General features: G+C 44.8%; 1 protein-coding gene across 3 annotated transcripts in view; it reads left to right on the top strand.

The window, feature by feature from the left end:
- LOC138370331 (leucine-rich repeat serine/threonine-protein kinase 1-like) overlaps nt 1–16,938 on the top strand; it is a 304,947-nt gene that overhangs the window by 69,003 nt on the left and 219,006 nt on the right. Inside the window, exon 2 of one of the 3 annotated variants that reach the window (XM_069334578.1) lies at nt 6,947–7,021. In XM_069334578.1, coding sequence (XP_069190679.1) covers nt 6,965–7,021 — 57 coding nt within the window. In that variant the 5' untranslated portion in view covers nt 6,947–6,964. Of the gene's footprint in view, nt 1–6,946; nt 7,022–11,006; nt 11,097–16,938 lie in introns of those variants that run through there. The other 2 variants (XM_069334576.1, XM_069334577.1) reach the window with 2 other exon arrangements.

A 16,938-nucleotide genomic window follows, 5' to 3' on the forward strand; every position in this document is an offset into this window, starting at 1 on the left:
AACCACTCGACCATCAGCGACCTTACAAATCAGTACATCAGTGACCGAGTTGCATTGTGCTCCTGGCGGTCTGGGTTCGAGTCACGTCGGGGGTGTGGAGTTTTTAGTCGTATAAATGCTTGGGGGACCATTCAAACTTGTTAGAAAATAGAAATATATATGTATAATATATGGCTCTCGTGCTTCACCTGGCTCTCGCACATTTCGACCCCACATTCTTGGACCCCCACACTCTTGGACCCCCACACAGTCAGGGGGTCCAAGTGGGCCGCACCATAGGACTGTGCTCCCTACCCTGGGGATGTGGTCACACTGTGCTCAGGTCATTAGTTATATTAAGGTGGGGAGGGAATAGGGTGTGGTCGAGAGGAGCCGTGTTGGTGGGCGTGTCTCTGGGGCGTGGTTGTTGTTGTGGGCGTGGCGTGTGTGTGTGTGTGTGTGTGTGTGTGTGTGTGTGTGTGTGTGTGTGTGTGTGTGTGTGTGTGTGTGTGTGTGTGTGTGTGTGTGTCCATATACTCTGGGGTGTAGTCATAAGTACACACACACATTCACACACTCTCTTTCTCTTTTCCCTCTCTTTCTCTTTTCCCCTCTCTTTCTCTTTTCCCTCTCTTTCTCTTTTCCCTCTCTTTCTCTTTTCCCTCTCTTTCCCCTCTTTCTCTTTTCCCTCTCTTTCTCTTTTCCCTCTCTTTCTCTTTTCCCTCTTTTCCTCCCTCCCTTCCTCCCTCCTGTCCTCCCCCTCTGTCACCCGTGAGGTATAGAAGCCATTAATGTGTGTGTGTGTCCACCTGTCCCAAGTGAACGGTGTTGTTGACATTCGTGAATGTTGCCCGCTCCTGTACTGCCACCATTCCCACCTCCCGAAATCACTGAATTCGTTACAAAAAATTCTTGAATACAAAAAGAGTACAGTAAGGAAAGAAAGGAACTATCAAGAGGAAGCGCCAAGCCATTACGACTATATAACATTTGAAGGGCTAAGGATTAGGATAAGGATTTGGGATGAGATGGAGGGGGAAGGAATGATGGTCAACCATTTGGACGGTCGGGGATTGAACACCGACCTGCATGAAGCGAGACCGTCGCTCTACCGTCCAGCCCAAGTGGTTGACTCATTTAAGATTACAGCATTTCAGGAAATTTTGTACATGTTTCCTGCAGAAACACATTACAGTCTGCGTTTCACACGAGATATTGAAGCATTTATGTAAATTAGCTGAAAAGTGTGGTACAGTCGCCAGGCGGGCTTGGATTTGGTTGTAAATCGCCCAAAAAGAGTGTAAATTGTGAGCCAAAGATGTGTAGAAAAACTGGGTAGTTTTCTTGAAGTGCTGGATCAACCGGGCTGTTGTGCATATGTGGGCCTGCGTGCCGCTCCTAGCAACAGCCTGTTGGACCAAGCTCTCACAAGTCGAGCCTGGCCTCGGGCCGGGCTTGGGGAGTAGAAGAACTCCCAGAACTTCATCCAGATACAATCCAAACGTAAATTCGACGGTCAGTGAATGGGACAAATTTGTTTTGTACCTGGAGTGCGCGCTGCTCCCAGCAACAGCCTTCAGGATCAAGTTATCACAAGACAATACACCGTGTAGCAGTAGGCATCCTGCAGTCTCGGAACACTATGGAGTTGCGCTCTAGTTGTCGAGGCAGGAGTGGCCTCTCCAGGGCGCAAAACAAGGGTAGGACGATATGGAGAAGCTGTTACCCATGCAGCAAGTGCCCGCTCTTCACGTCGCTGAAAGTTTACAATGGAAAGACAAATGCCAATGCGCTTGGTTCACATCACAGTGTAATATAATATATAATTACAGGCCAAGATGACAAATGAGATGATGGAATTCGCAGCACAGAAACGTACTCATGCTACGGACCAGGGACTAGATTCACGAAGCAGTTACGCAAGCACTTACGAACCTTTACATCTTTTCTCAATCTTTGACGGCTTTGTTTACAATTATTAAACAGTTAATGAGCTCCGAAACACCAGGAGGCTGTGTATAACATTAACATCAGTTGATTGGCAAGTTTTCATGCTTGTAAACTGTTTAATAAATGTAACCAAAGCCGTCAAAGATTGAGGAAAGATGAACACGTTCGTAAGTACTTACGTAACTGCTTCGTGAAGCTGGTCCCTGGTGCTTCCACTCATCACGAAAGGGGGCACAAAAAGCAAAGGAAATTCTTTGCTCAATATGTAATATTGCAACTTACATTATTAGATTAGAGAACATGATCACTACATATCAAATACTGAGATGAATAGATATACGCTGGTGAATCAGAGCCTCTTAAATTAGAAGATGGAATCTGGAAACACCAATTTAGAAAAAAAAACAAAAAGTTCTAGATACAATTGAGCCAGGAGACCAGACACAGAGAATTGAACCTAATTTCCCCATAATCCCATCAGTTAAGTACTGCTTAACTGAACCCCCCCCCTTCCCCTTCTCACCCCCTCAAAAAAAATAGAATATATATATATATATATATATATATATATATATATATATATATATATATATATATATATATATATATATATATATATGTCTTTTTCAAATTCTTAAAGTGATAATGATTTATTTCAGTAATTTTTTTTGTTTAAAGGGTGGAGCCCCATAGAGAACCCATTAGGGACTTCATCTCGTAATGCTTTTAACCTGCAGTTTAAGGCATAAAAATAGACCGCAGGAACACTCCGGTTTTGCGGTCTTGCACATAAGGCTACGAATTTTGTTGTGTATATATATGTGTGTGTATATATATATATATATATATATATATATATATATATATATATATATATATATATATATATATATATATATATATATATATATATATTATAATATGTTGTGTTTATCATGGTTGACGTTGAAATGATGTCCGTTTTCTGTGAAGATGTTGGTTCTTATTTTCTTCGAACATGGCCGCGTGGTTTCTTTAATATAGTATAATAATATCAATTATAATTGATATATATATTGGGATATAATTTGTAATATTATAGTTATATTTTTATATAGTTATATAGTTTTTGTTAATCTTGTTTAGCGACGCATGCCGGTTAATTATTATTTGTTTGAATCTTCGCATTTTAATTAATTTGATTGTTGATTTTCTGTCCAAAATCGTGTTTATATATATATATATATATATATATATATATATATATATATATATAAAATGAATTTGATCAGTTTTGCTACTCGTCATGCTGGAATAGTTATGGAAGACTGTGATACAAATCCTGTTTTTGGTCAGGCAGTGTTACACAGGCTACTTTATTTTCATTAATGACAAGGACAGTCTCCCCCTCTCCCCCTCTTTCCCCTCCTTCCCCTCTCCTTCCCTCCTCCTTCCCCCCCCCCCTCCTTCACCCTGTTCTATCCCCCCCCCCACCCTCTATTCTATGTTCGGGTCAGAGAGTTTTAAAACTTGTAAATTATATTCTCCAAAGACCCGAACTGACTTCTCGCTTTTGAGACTTCCCTCTCCTCTACTCCATCCTCTCCTCCCTCCTTCTTTCTCCTCCATCCTATTGTTGGTGTTGTGATGTATATATTGAGAGGTTCTGTATCATGGACTGTTGTTATTGGTGATGGCAGCAGCTGTGTAATAATTCCGTACTATCAGTAGTGGTTGTAAGATACAGTCAGCAGTTGTATTAGGGCTGTAGCTGGTCATTCTGTTAGTCATAATTGTCGTTATGAGAGTAGACATTTTAGCCGTAATACGAATTGCAATGGCAATTTGGTTGAGTAAGCTTGATAGTCAGTCTGGGTAAAGCTTGATAATTTGACTAAGATAAGCTTGTAATTTCAAGCTGAAGTAAGTATGTAAAGCCCATTTGTGGTAATCTTTTAAACCGCACTAGACGTCAAACTGAAATATATTCAAATGTCCGTAACACGAAGTGAAACTCTGATATCGAGTCCCGTAGATTTTCATATCATGCACCCCTGACTATTATATACTAATGCAGATGTACCTCATATCTTAATAAAAAAATATATACTAATCACATGCCTCTGTATGACTATCCTGCGTGATGGGGATTTTTTAACATCACGGAGCTAGCTTTTTGACACACTGTACTCTCCTTCATATAGTCTAGGGCAGCTGCACACATGCACATGTACCTAAATGTGTTAATAAAATTAAACTGAGCCTACCCGTCCTGGAGCGCTACTTGGAACAAAAAGTTCCAGTAGCACGGGTTATGGTGAGCCCGTAGCGTGGCGTAACATACAGTACTATGAAAGTACTACTGGAGGTGCCTCACATTTCTGTACTAGAACTATTCAATGCCAGCCTGAGGCAGGGGTGTCATGCCTGCCCGCTGGCCTCATGGTACCCATACCCCAAGCTCAAGTCACAAAAATTCGCTTCGCCCAGGTCGGCGTTCAATCCCCGACCGTCCACCAAGTGGTTGGCCACCATTCCTTCCCTCCGTCCCATCCCAAATCCTTATCCTGACCCCCTTCTAAGTGCTATGTAGTCGTAATGGGTTGGTATTTTCCCCTTGATAATTCCCTCCCTCTGATATCATGCATGTTTAAGGTCTTGAGAGGATTATACTCGACAGGTTAATGTTTCAGATTAGATCCCCAACTTGCGCCTAACCTGTGTGGTTTCCTTGCCAAAGCAGCGTTCAAGACTTACTTTGTTGAACCTTTCATCAGGCAGGGACCATATGCAGGCTTGAAAACACTAGTATGAAAATCTATGACATTGCGACACAGTGGCTGCCAGGTTGGGTTACCGTTTCTTGTGACAGGTGGCTACAGGTGACGGAACCTCTCGACTCTGAGCACTCTAGGTGCAAACTCTGTGAGCAGGAACTGGGCCATGATTACACACACCTGGGGGGGCCTGGTAGCCTGGCGGATAGCGCGCAAGTCTCGTAATTCTGTGGCGCGGGTTCGATTCCCGCACTAGGCAGAAACAAATGGGCAAAGTTTCTTTCACCCTGAATGCCCCTGTTACCTAGCAGTAAATAGGTACCTGGGAGTTAGTCAGCTGTCACGGGCTGCTTCCTGGTGTGTGTGTGTGGTGTGGAGGAAATAAAAAATAGTAATTAATAAACAGTTGATTGACAGTTGAGAGGCGGGCCGAAAGAGCAGAGCTCAACCCCCGCAAACACAACTAGGTGAATACACACACACACACACACACACACACACACACACACACCACACACACACCACACACACACACACACACACACACACACACACACACACACACACACACACACACACACACACACACACACACACACACCACACACACCACACACACACACACACACACACACACACACACACACACACACACACACACACACACACACACCACACACACACACACACACACACACACACACACACACACACACACACACACACACACACTACATTATTGTATGTACAGTCATTAGACCTTTCAGACCTGCTGGCATGAAGTACCTGTAGCCTTGCAATCACTTCTATTAACTCGTACGTTCTCGAGAATATCCTCCTAATGCATCCTAAATTTTCTAGTGCAGTCCTTACTGATCACATGCCTCTGTATGTTTTAGTGTCATACACCCAGCTCTTGACACAAGCTGTGTAAACCTTCATATAGTCTACGATAGTTGCATGAACCCAAGTAAACAATAATACAAAAAAAAGTTTCGGAATCTCATTTGTGTGGATATGCCCTCATAAAAGCGTAACTCAAGATGATACAGACATAGCAGCAATGATGATATTGAACTAGATCAGAAACCACCCCAATCTCAGATGTCCACACTATATTGCTAGACGCAATTACGTGTGATTGAAATAACTAATATAAAAAAATTATGGTTTGTTTAGATCTGGCTCCTATATTTATATATTCGTCCAGTACTTGATTTCCGCGAGACTATATGATATAGGAATTGAGAGACTGAGGTTGGTGTACGAGTACCTGTGGTAATCAGGTGACGTACCTCCCAAATCTGAGCACTCTACGTAGAAACTGCAAATATGAACTGAATAACAAGCACTTATCATTGCGTGTCCTGTCATTTTGACCAGACCACACACTATAAGGTGAAGGGACGACGACGTTTCGGTATGTCCTGGACCATTCTCAAGTCGATTGAGAATGGATATGATTCTCAAGTCGACTGAATCGACTTGAGAATGGTCCAGGACGGACCGAAACATCGTAGTCCCTTCACCTTCTAGTGTGTGGTCTGGTTAACTTACTTTAGCCACGTTATTGTAACTCATTGCCTGCATGTCCGGTCATATTAGAGCCTCTGGACCTTCCGGTGTCAGGTACCCTAGAACTTTGCAATTACTTCATCCTCTCTCCTGTTGTTGAAGGCATCCTCGTAACTTGCTCAAAAGTGTGCTATCGGCATGATATCTGCTGGCTGACAGATATCATGCCTGAGTGTTGACGAACTCCCGAGAAGCTGAATATCTCACACGGCTCTGGGTACAAACCTCCGTATATCTCCTCAAGGAGCTTCAGGTAGCCACATAAATCCGGATGTACAGGTTCATACACAAGTAATGGTGTTAGCATATTTAGTCTTCAGGTTTGCCAGCATGTAACAGGAATTACTGGCCAGTTGCACATTAATCGTAGCCCCCCCCCCCTCACACACTCTGTAATCTACAACCACTCTACAACTTGAGAATTACTTAAATGATGCTTCCTTTACATCGTTTGTCGGTCTGTATGGAAACGCCACACTGTAACTTGGGACAAAGAATTTATTCTGAGAGTTAACTATTCAGCAATTAGGACTCTGTGATCATATATAATTACCTAAATAGTCAGATTTTCTTTGTGTTGTGTAGCTTGGCTCTATCAGTAGCCGTCCTTCGTAACACAGATGATTTAAGGTTAAAATTACTTTTTGATTTTTTTTTAACTAATTTCTTTTTTTGTGTGGTTGCAGTCGGTGCGTGGGGCCGGCATGACGTCCCCCTCACCTGACGACACCGAGGAGTTCCCCGGCAGGCTCCTGCATCAGGTGAGTCCTTGTTCCAGGCGGGCCTTGTGTAGTTCCAGGCGGGCTTTGGATAGTTCCAGGCGGGCCTTGGATAGTTCCAGGCGGGCCTTGGATAGTTCCAGGCGGGCCTTGGATAGTTCCAGGCGGGCCTTGGATAGTTCCAGGCGGGCCTTGTGTAGTTCTAGGCGGGCCTTGTGGTAGTTCCAGGCGGGCCTTGTGGTAGTTCTAGGCGGGCCTTGTGGTAGTTCCAGGCGGGCCTTGTGGTAGTTCCAGGCGGGCCTTGTGGTAGTTCCAGGCGGGCCTTGTGGTAGTTCCAGGCGGGCCTTGTGGTAGTTCCAGGCGGGCCTTGTGGTAGTTCCAGGCGGGCCTTGTGGTAGTTCCAGGCGGGCCTTGGGGTAGTTCCAGGCGGGCCTTGGGGTAGTTCCAGGCGGGCCTTGTGGTAGTTCCAGGCGGGCCTTGTGGTAGTTCCAGGCGGGCCTTGTGGTAGTTCCAAGCGGGCCTTGGGGTAGTTCCAGGCGGGCCTTGGGGTAGTTCCAGGCGGGCCTTGTGGTAGTTCCAGGCGGGCCTTGGGTAGTTTCATGCATGCCTTGATTGAAGGAGACCCATTTGGCGTAGACCTTGGCGAAGCAAATGCCGCCGAAGATGCGTGTGACTCGAGGAATGTGACCGCGATGGAAATATTGCCGTGGGAGACTCTAGCAGTGACCGTGGGAGGGAAGAGATGGTAGGAGCCACCAAGCAATAGTCGCACTAGGAACGCCCTGACTGTGGGAGGCGGTCATATTAAAGTGGGAGGAGGCGGGCTGGTGTGACGCTCCTCCACACTAGCCTACTAGGAGCAGGTCGCTTCACGCGGGAAGCAACACGGTCAATGGTGGATTTTGCGTTTGCGAATGGCGTTTTGACACTTTTTTGTTGTGCGGTTGGGATTTTTTTAATGGTTACTCTTAATATGACTCAAGTGATATTTTTTAATGATTTTGGTAGAAGGTGGAGCATTTTAAGGAATAGTAAGGGGTCTTGGGAAAGCCATTGATCATATTTTCAACCAAATTCTACTGAGATTCCTCAATTTTCGTCCAGAAATATGGGGGCTTTTTTCCTTTGAATGTGAGGTTTCAAGGCCAGGGCGTGGGAAATATGCGAGATGTAGTTAATACTCTCTACAGACAGGTTCTCTTGATAGTTGTCCTTTATACGACTGGTTGAAATTGCAATTTTTATCCAGGGAAATCAGCCCACAGCGCGCGGGAAATATTAGGCTATGAATGGTAACTTAATGTGGCTCCAATTAAGTTTTTGGTGATTTTTGAAGATGGGGCTCAACATTACAAGAAACAGTTAGAGCCTTGGGAAATCTATTGAGAATATTTATACCCAAATTCTATGGTTTGTTTTCATTTTAAGTTGGCAAGATTTTCTTTCACTCAGGTATGTACTGTTCCCTTTTGTCAAAGAGGTTTGAGGCTGAGGATGCGAGAAATGAGCTAGATGTGGTTAAATATTTTTTTGCAGATGTGTTCGTTTGGTAGTTGTTTGTTATAAGTTGAAAGGAAAAATTTTTGTTATGTAAAATTAATCCATAGAGCGTGGTGGAGGCATTTCCGGCTGCAACGAATCCGTCACAGGAGTGAATTAAATTTGGTTCCGGACCGTTCGTTGAATCGAGGTTGCACTGCACTACTCATTTCGTGTCATCTCCAGTTATCCGTCCTGTCTCGGCTTTTAATGTACCTGTCTCTTTCCCTAATGGTTGTTCGATATAACTGAAAAGAGCCCTTTAGGATCTGTCCTTTGCCTGCTATACGAACTTCACAGTTTATATTTGCTTTCATTAATTCAATTTCTTTTGACATATCTAACCAGTTTGATATTCTTGTTCTTGATTGACTGCCTCATTCTTAATCCTTTTGTACCAAGCTTTCTTTTCACATATAAGGTTTTTCAGACCTATAGTTACCCATTTTTGGCCATTATTATTATACAGCCCATCCCTTCTGTTTTGTAGTCCTTATAGTAACGATGAGGACCATAGTGTGTGTGTGTATATAATATAATATATATATATATATATATATAATATATAATTAATGCTTAAGATTTTTATTAAAAAAATCACTTACGTGAATTGGGCCACAGGAAGGACATAATAGGATATACCGGTGGGGACATAAATAGGGACAGAACACAAAATTGGAAGAACACGAACACCGTGTTCATCTTTACCCTACCAGTCGAAGGAGGGTAAAAGGTTATTAAGATGGCATTAAGAGGACAATCGACCTGAGAATGGTCCAGGACGGACCGAAACGTCGTCGTCCCTTTACTTTCTAGTGGGTGGTTTGGTCAACATATTTCAGCCACGTTATTGTGACTCCTCGTCTGCACAAGAGGGCATACATATACCCTCTATACATATACATATGTATATATACAACATATGTAGTAGGTATGCAGCCAGGTACCCAACGTGTAAAATAGAGTATGTGGAAGAAGCAGTATTAGAGTGTACTAAACGGTGGGCGGAGAGTGTGAATGTTTGAGTGGAAAGAAATGGTAATCACTTGTCGGTGAGGAGTGAGGGTGGGGGGGGGGCGGAGGGGGTGAGAGAAGAGAGAGGGGGTGAGAGGTAGGGAGGGGGGGAGGGGTGATAAGGAGAGAGAGGGTAAGAGACTATGGGAATTGATTAGGAAATTGCCTTGCAATATCCTAATCGTGTGTGTGTTTTAGGAATGTGTTTTAGGTAGTGTGTGTTTTAGGAATGAAGAACATTTGGTGGATTGGTCATCTGGGTATACTCCCAGGCGTATAGGGAACACGAGGAGTATCTGTGTATACACCCAGGTGTATAGAGAACACGAGTAGTATCTGTGTATATTCCCGGGTGTATAGGGAACACAAAATACGTGAGCGAGGGTCAAGTACTCCGCATGACTGTGAAGAGTAGTGGTATTAGTGAAAGAAAGCTTTAGATGGTGTGTATGTGGTGAGTGGGTGGGGTTGTGTGGGGGTGGTGTGTGTGTGTGTGTCTGGGTGGAGGGGGGCGGTTAGGTAACACTATGAGGGGTACAGAAAGGTCATGTCTATGTAATAGCACAGAAGACAGCGCTGTAACGTTACCCCCCCCCCACCCCCCGTCCCCTCCCCTTGTAAAAGAATCTACCTGTAAGGAGTGGAGAGTGTGGAAGGATTTTCTGCTCCCATGACTGCATAAGTTATGTGTTGTGTGTAGCCTCAAGCAGGCGCCTGCGCGCGCAATCGGAACGTAAACAGCGCGCATGTTCTCGTTCATCTTCTCCCTAACCCCCCCCCCCCCCAAACCCCCTATCCCCCCCCCTTCCTTCCCCCCCCACACACCCCCATCTCTCCCCCCAAATGTTTGCATGATAACGGACATGCACATCATTTTCACTCATATGATGATTAACAGATTGGATTACTCCCAGCGCCTGAGGCCCACCTGACGGGATATTGAATTAAAGTGAGTGCCCAGGTCGCGCTAGGTGGGTGGGGTGTGTGTGCGCGCGCGTGCACTCTTCTACTTAAGTTTGTGCCGTGTGTGGGTGTGGGTGTGTGTGGGTGGGTGTTTTCGTGCATTTGTACACCCGGTTAGACCGGGCGCGGTTTGATCGGGTATAACGAGAGTTGCCGATGACATTTTCCGTCATGACCATTAGTTCCAGGGCGGGTACATCATCTATTTGTGTGCACACAACACCAGCCGCTAGAGGGGCGGCCGGATGCTCTGGGGGTACATCCGGGAAATGTCTCCAGAGCTTTGGTCGTTGCAAACACGCCCACACACACACACACACACACACACACACACACACACACACACACACAGATGCAGCCGTGCTGGGAAACACAGGGTGGAGGAAATAGGGCACCAAGTTAGAACAAGACGCGCCGTGCCAGAGTGAAAGAGACGAGAGGAGAGAGAGAGCGGTGCCACGGAGTGAGAGAGGGAGAGAGAGAGAGAGAGGTGCCACAGAGAGTGAGCGGTGCCAGAGGGGGTGAGAGAGAACGAACCGCGTTTCTGCTTCATAACGCTGTGGACCGCCCGCAAGAGAGCAAGCGTAAACACCCCTCAGAGGTCCAAGTCTCCCCTCACTACACCACCTTCGACGCCTCCTTACCAGTGTCCCCTCGTACTCCTAGTGATCATACTATCGATTGATTACCAAAGTGTTGTAGTGTTTACGTCGTGTTATGCGAGGCAATCGAGAAACCAACTTATCTAGTGGCGGTACGAACACTTGTCGAGCAAAGAAACTTAAGTATTAATGATATTGTGTTAGTGATGGAACATTGTATTAGTCCCCCCTCTTGAGTGCGTGTAAATCGTTATTTTCTTTCACCAAGGCATCGGTAACTGAAGTGGTTTTGAGGTGGAAAAATGGTGATTGAGGTCAAATCATTTGAATAACAATGAATAACGTCCAGGACTAATGAATATTTAATAAAGTTATTATCGAGGAACAGCAAGTGGCATTGAGTAGTCGTGAATAATTCAACAGAGATGAATATTGTTATGGAGTTGCAAATGGCTTCATTATAGTGAATGGCGTCAGGGAATAGTGAATAATCTCGGGGAATAGTAATGTAAAGAAAAAGTGAATGTCGTCATTGAATAGTGAATGGTGTAAAACAATAGTGAAGGACGTCTTAGCGCTGGGCTCAGAGCTCTAGTTACGTAATAAATAATAATAATAATAATGGTGAATGACATTAGTAGTAAATACCACCAAGTAATAGTGAATAATTCCCAAGGAATAGTGAATGATTCCCAGGGAATATAGTGAGTGATTCTTAGGGAATATAGTGAGTGATTTCCAGGGAATAGTGAATGATTCCCTGTGAATATAGTGAATAATTTCAAGGAATTATAGTGAATGATTTTCAGGGAACAATGCATGAATCCCAAGGAGCAAGGAATGCTTATCAAAGCATAGTGATATTACCAGTTATACAAGTTATGGTTTCAAGACGATAACTGATGATAACTGACAAGTTATCGTCAGTAGAACAGGTGGCGATGTTGTGTAACTGAGGAGGGGGAGTTATGGCAAGTGTTTGGGAACTCTGGTTGAGTTGCGATGCTCGTACACCATGCTGTGAAATTGTCGTACAGCGATGCCTCTGGGGAGATAAGTGTGTGTCAAGTGATGCTGGCAGGCGGTGTCAAGTGATGTTGGCAGGCGGTGTCAAACGGTTGATAAGAATTGTGTTATTGCTTCTGAAGGGGGGAAAATGCTCTCATCATTGTGTCATCTTTGTGGCAACTTGTACAAAGTGGAGCACTTGTGGACTAGACAGTCATGTGGGGCACTTGTGGACTAGACAGTCATGTGGGGCACTTGTGGACTAGACAGTCAGTCATGTGGAGCACTTGTGGACTATATAAATTTTTGCATGGCACTTTATTCATGCTAATTTTCCTGCATGAAATGAATTAAGTGATATAAAATCACAGGTGCCTTCAATGGAACAAAGTAAAGAGAGTTTAATAATAATAAAAACACTAGTTTAACATGTTAGAACAGTTTATGTGAGTGTTCGGATTTTGTCCTGTTTTATACAGTGATTGATTGACTACAGCAGCTACAGGGATGTTAGAAGAGGACGCTTAATTGCCGTAATACATAAATAAATAAATAATGAATGACAGCGATAAGGACTGACAACATAAATAATTACAATAGTAACGAATGGTAATAAATGCAGACAGAAATCACAATAACGTAATATATCAAATGAGCAACTCCACAGGAACCGTGATGACGGTTCGAACTGTTATAGTAAGAACATGAGAACTTTGAACACTTTGGGGGGGGGGGGAGAGTGTAGGAAGACTTTGTGTGGTGTTCATCAACAACTTTAGACGCTTCCGTTGACCAGTACATTTGAACAGTACCAGTACCAGAACAGTACCGTTGAACAGTACCAGTTCCGTTCCCAGTACAGTCATCGCGGCCCGGGACAACCTTCCCTTTCATTCACTTGGAGCTTCGGAGATTCGAATTCTGGTGTTCGAGGCGGGAGTTGGCTTGAGCTCGACTGTCCAATGATGCAAGTGAATGAAATGCTGTCGCCCAGGCTGTTGTGGGTTGCATTTTGTCAGCATAACAGTTTACAGTGTCACTAAATAAGCTCAGAGATGCATATTTAAAATATATGCATTTAGAATGATAATTATTTCTTGAATTTTTTGATTTGGGGTCGTCGAATGATTGGCAGATACATCGAATGATTGACAGGTACATCGAATGATTGTACCGTTGGTACTGATTGGATAAGAAACACTTGTCTTGAGTTATTGTCTCCAAGGAGGTAGCAGTAACATTGAGCATTTTTTCTTGCTTTTTTCTTCAAATAAGCACAGCTGTAGATAAGGAGTTTGAGAGCTTTCAAGTAACCAAGACACCTTCCCTAAGTTGTCTGAGGTCGAAGGAAATTTTGAGATGAATAATAGTCATATTGAAAGGCGTAAGCAATTATGAAGTGACGTACAGTGGCCAGAGACAAAGGAATGTTGCATAGCGTCATCTAGCCAGGACAAGTGCCAGCAGGAGGTGCCAGATCCTCTGGGTAGTAATGATAGTGTGGCTCTGCGGGCCGCTGGTAACAACAGCCTTATCGATCAAGTTATCACAAGACAAATCTGACCCGCAGCCGGGCTTCTGTTTTGAGGGATGTATGCACCGAGAGGTGTACCCCCCTGGCGCCTTGGTGTACCCCCCGGCGGTTGAAACCTGTTCATCTTTCGTCAATCATAGCGGGTTTGTCAGCATTTATTAAGCAGCTTATGTTCTCAGAAGCATAACAAGGTTGTTTAGTGTCTAAGCTCATACACCGTCTTAACAAATGTCAACAAAAGACGCCATGATTAAGGAAAGATCTACAGGTTTCGTAAGCGGTTACATAAACAATTGATGAGTCCTCTCGAATTCAAATTTTTTCATATATAATCCTAATATACTCATAAGGTTTAAAAGAGTGTGCTTGTCATTTACAATGTTTAATATTGTAAAAAATAATACAATAAATGTCTATTTACATCTAGGGATTTTCAAGTAACAAAATATTATTTTTTAAATTTTAAATTTTGCCCCGATGGGCGAGTTTATTGGGCAGCGCTACTCCTCTTGCGAGTGGACACACCGCCATAGCAGCATGTACAACACTCCCCAATAGGAAGAAAACCCGCTGGGTTGTTCATTATTCTTAGTTCCGACGTTTTTAACGAAAGAACAACGCTGTGAAATCCGGATTTAAATAAAGTTAAGAAAAAAAATGAGTTATCAAGAATGTGTGTTCCGGTCCACGATAATGGTATCAAGTCCGAGGCAACGATATGCAGGACTTGATAGTGATGGCAAAGTCTGGACTTGGCCCCAAAAAAATCTTTAGACGTGAATCGTTTTTTTCAGCTTCAAGAAACTTTGTTGCATAGAAAATATACCCCCCAAAAAGTGTCGGAAATCCGCGTCATAATAAATTTAGCGCAAGGCCTTCATTACGGCGATAGTGTTATCCTCCCAGATAAAGGAGGAAAGAGAGAGAGGGGAGGATGTACGTGATAAGAGGGGGGAAGAGCCCCCCCCCCTATTCTGGGGGACGTGTTGAGGGGAAAGGGGGGGTTGTGGGGGGGGGGGGGAGTTAAGGTGAAGAAGCCCCTTCTCAGTCTCCCTGGTGAAGGGTGCGGACTGTTTGGCTCAGATGACCACGAGTGGGAAGAATCATTGACTGTCTCTCGGATAGACAGGTGAGGGTAGGTAGTGTGGACTGGGTTACCGGGGTTTGAGACTGGGTTACCGGGGTTTTGACACTGGGTTACCGGGGTTTGAGACTGGGTTACCGGGGTTTTGAGACTGGGTTACCGGGGTTTGACTGGGGGTTACCGGGTTTGACACTGGGTTACCGGGGTTTGACTGGGGGTTACCGGGTTTGACACTGGGTTACCGGGGTTTGGGGCTCACTCCCCCCCCCTCCTTGGAGGTTTTGTGGGCGGTCCGTTAATTCGCCTTTGGATATATACGTGTTCGAGGAAAGTGGCTTTGTAAGCGGCTTTGGTAATCCGATTACACCGAACCTAGTTAAATTGGACCGGATTGCACTGGACCGGGTTGCACTGGATCGATTTCACTGGACCTCGTTACACAGGCCTTAGGGATGCATAAATAGGAATCTTATCTCAATATCTACCTCCAGGAACCAGCCCGTAACAGCTGTCTTAACTCCTAGGTACCTATTTACTGCTCGGTAACAGGGGCATCAGGATGAAAGCACTTTGCCCATTTTGTTCTCGCCGGTGCCGGGAATCGAACCCGGGCTACAGGATTACGTGTCCAGTGTGCTGTCCACACAGCCACCGGCACCACCGACAGTATGAAGTGAGTCAAGCGCAGGTGTGCTTATTGGGACACACGTGTTTGATATTGTTAACACGTAGTAGGGACAGGTGTGTGTGTGTGTGTGTGTGTGTGTGTGTGTGTGTGTGTGTGTGTGTGTGTGTGTGCGTGTGTGTGTGTGTGTGTGTGTGTGTGTGTGTGTGTGTGTGTGTGCGTGTGTGTGTGTGTGTGTGTGTGTGTGTGTGTGTGTGTGTGTGTGTGTGTGTGTGTGTGTGTGTGTGTGTGTGTGTGTGTGTGTGGAAAAAATGAGTAACAGTTGATTCTTTGAATTTATTTTCAGCTTGTTCAGATGAATGAATGCGCACTCGTTAGGAATTTGTTATATTTTCTGCCATTCCTAAGTTAATGTTTACTGAGAATGAACTCCAGTTCCTGGGCCCCACCTTTTTTGTTACCGTGGGGGGGGGGGTGTAATGGTCCTCTTGTGCTTCATCGTTGAATGGTTATCTTGAGGTTATCTTGAGATGATTTCGGGGCTTTAGTGTCCCCGCGGCCCGGTCTTTGACCAGGCCTCCACCCCCAGGAAGCAGCCCGTGACAGCTGACTAACACCCAGGTACCTATTTACTGCTAGGTAACAGGGGCATTCAGGGTGAAAGAAACTTTGCCCATTTGTTTCCGCCTCGTGCGGGAATCGAACCTGCGCCACAGAATTACGAGTCCTGCGCGCTATCCACCAGGCTACGAGGCCCCTGTCCACCAGGCTACGAGATGGTGATGTCATCACCATCACCATAACAATCATTGTCACCACAATCACCACTGTTATCGAGAAAGTCAGTAGGAGCCGTGATGTGGATTCGAACCCACTCGCTTGGTACTCCCAAGTTATAGCGTCCTAGACCACCAGCACGCCACGACATGGTCAGAAGCAATGCAACCTTGGATCCCACTGAATCCTCCTGGGTTCTTGAGGCTTACAACTGCTGTAGGCCAGTCACTTTATTTTCTCATTGATACATCATGGTATTGTACTTTCATTGTGCAGGAACCACCATTATCACCACCACCATCACTACCTCCACTACCACCTCTTCCACTACCCCCACCACTACTTCCACCACCACCACCACTACCACTACCCTCACCACCACCACTACCCTCACCACCACCACTACCCCCACCACCACCACTACCCCCACCACCACCACCACTACCCCCACCACCACCACCACTACCCCCACCACCACCACCACTACCCCCACCACCACCACCACTACCCCCACCACCACCACCACCCCCACCACCACCAACACTACCCCCACCACCACCACTACCACCACCACTCACCAGATGATTGAAAGGGTCTTATATTCCCCTAGGCGTTACATAATGGTGCTAAAGGAGTTAGCTAGATCAGAAAGCACGGCGAGGAAGATGTCTCTCAATCTTTGCAGTTGCAATAATCAGCATGAAAAGTTCCTCGGTAGAAGACACTGAAAAACTACAAGCCAATATTAATAGTCTTGGATTGGGAAACAGAACATCTGATATTTAACAGTGATAAGTTCCAAGTATTTAGGTG

Source organism: Procambarus clarkii, chromosome 31 (assembly GCF_040958095.1).
Source record: "Procambarus clarkii isolate CNS0578487 chromosome 31, FALCON_Pclarkii_2.0, whole genome shotgun sequence".
Classification (NCBI taxonomy): domain Eukaryota; kingdom Metazoa; phylum Arthropoda; class Malacostraca; order Decapoda; family Cambaridae; genus Procambarus; species Procambarus clarkii.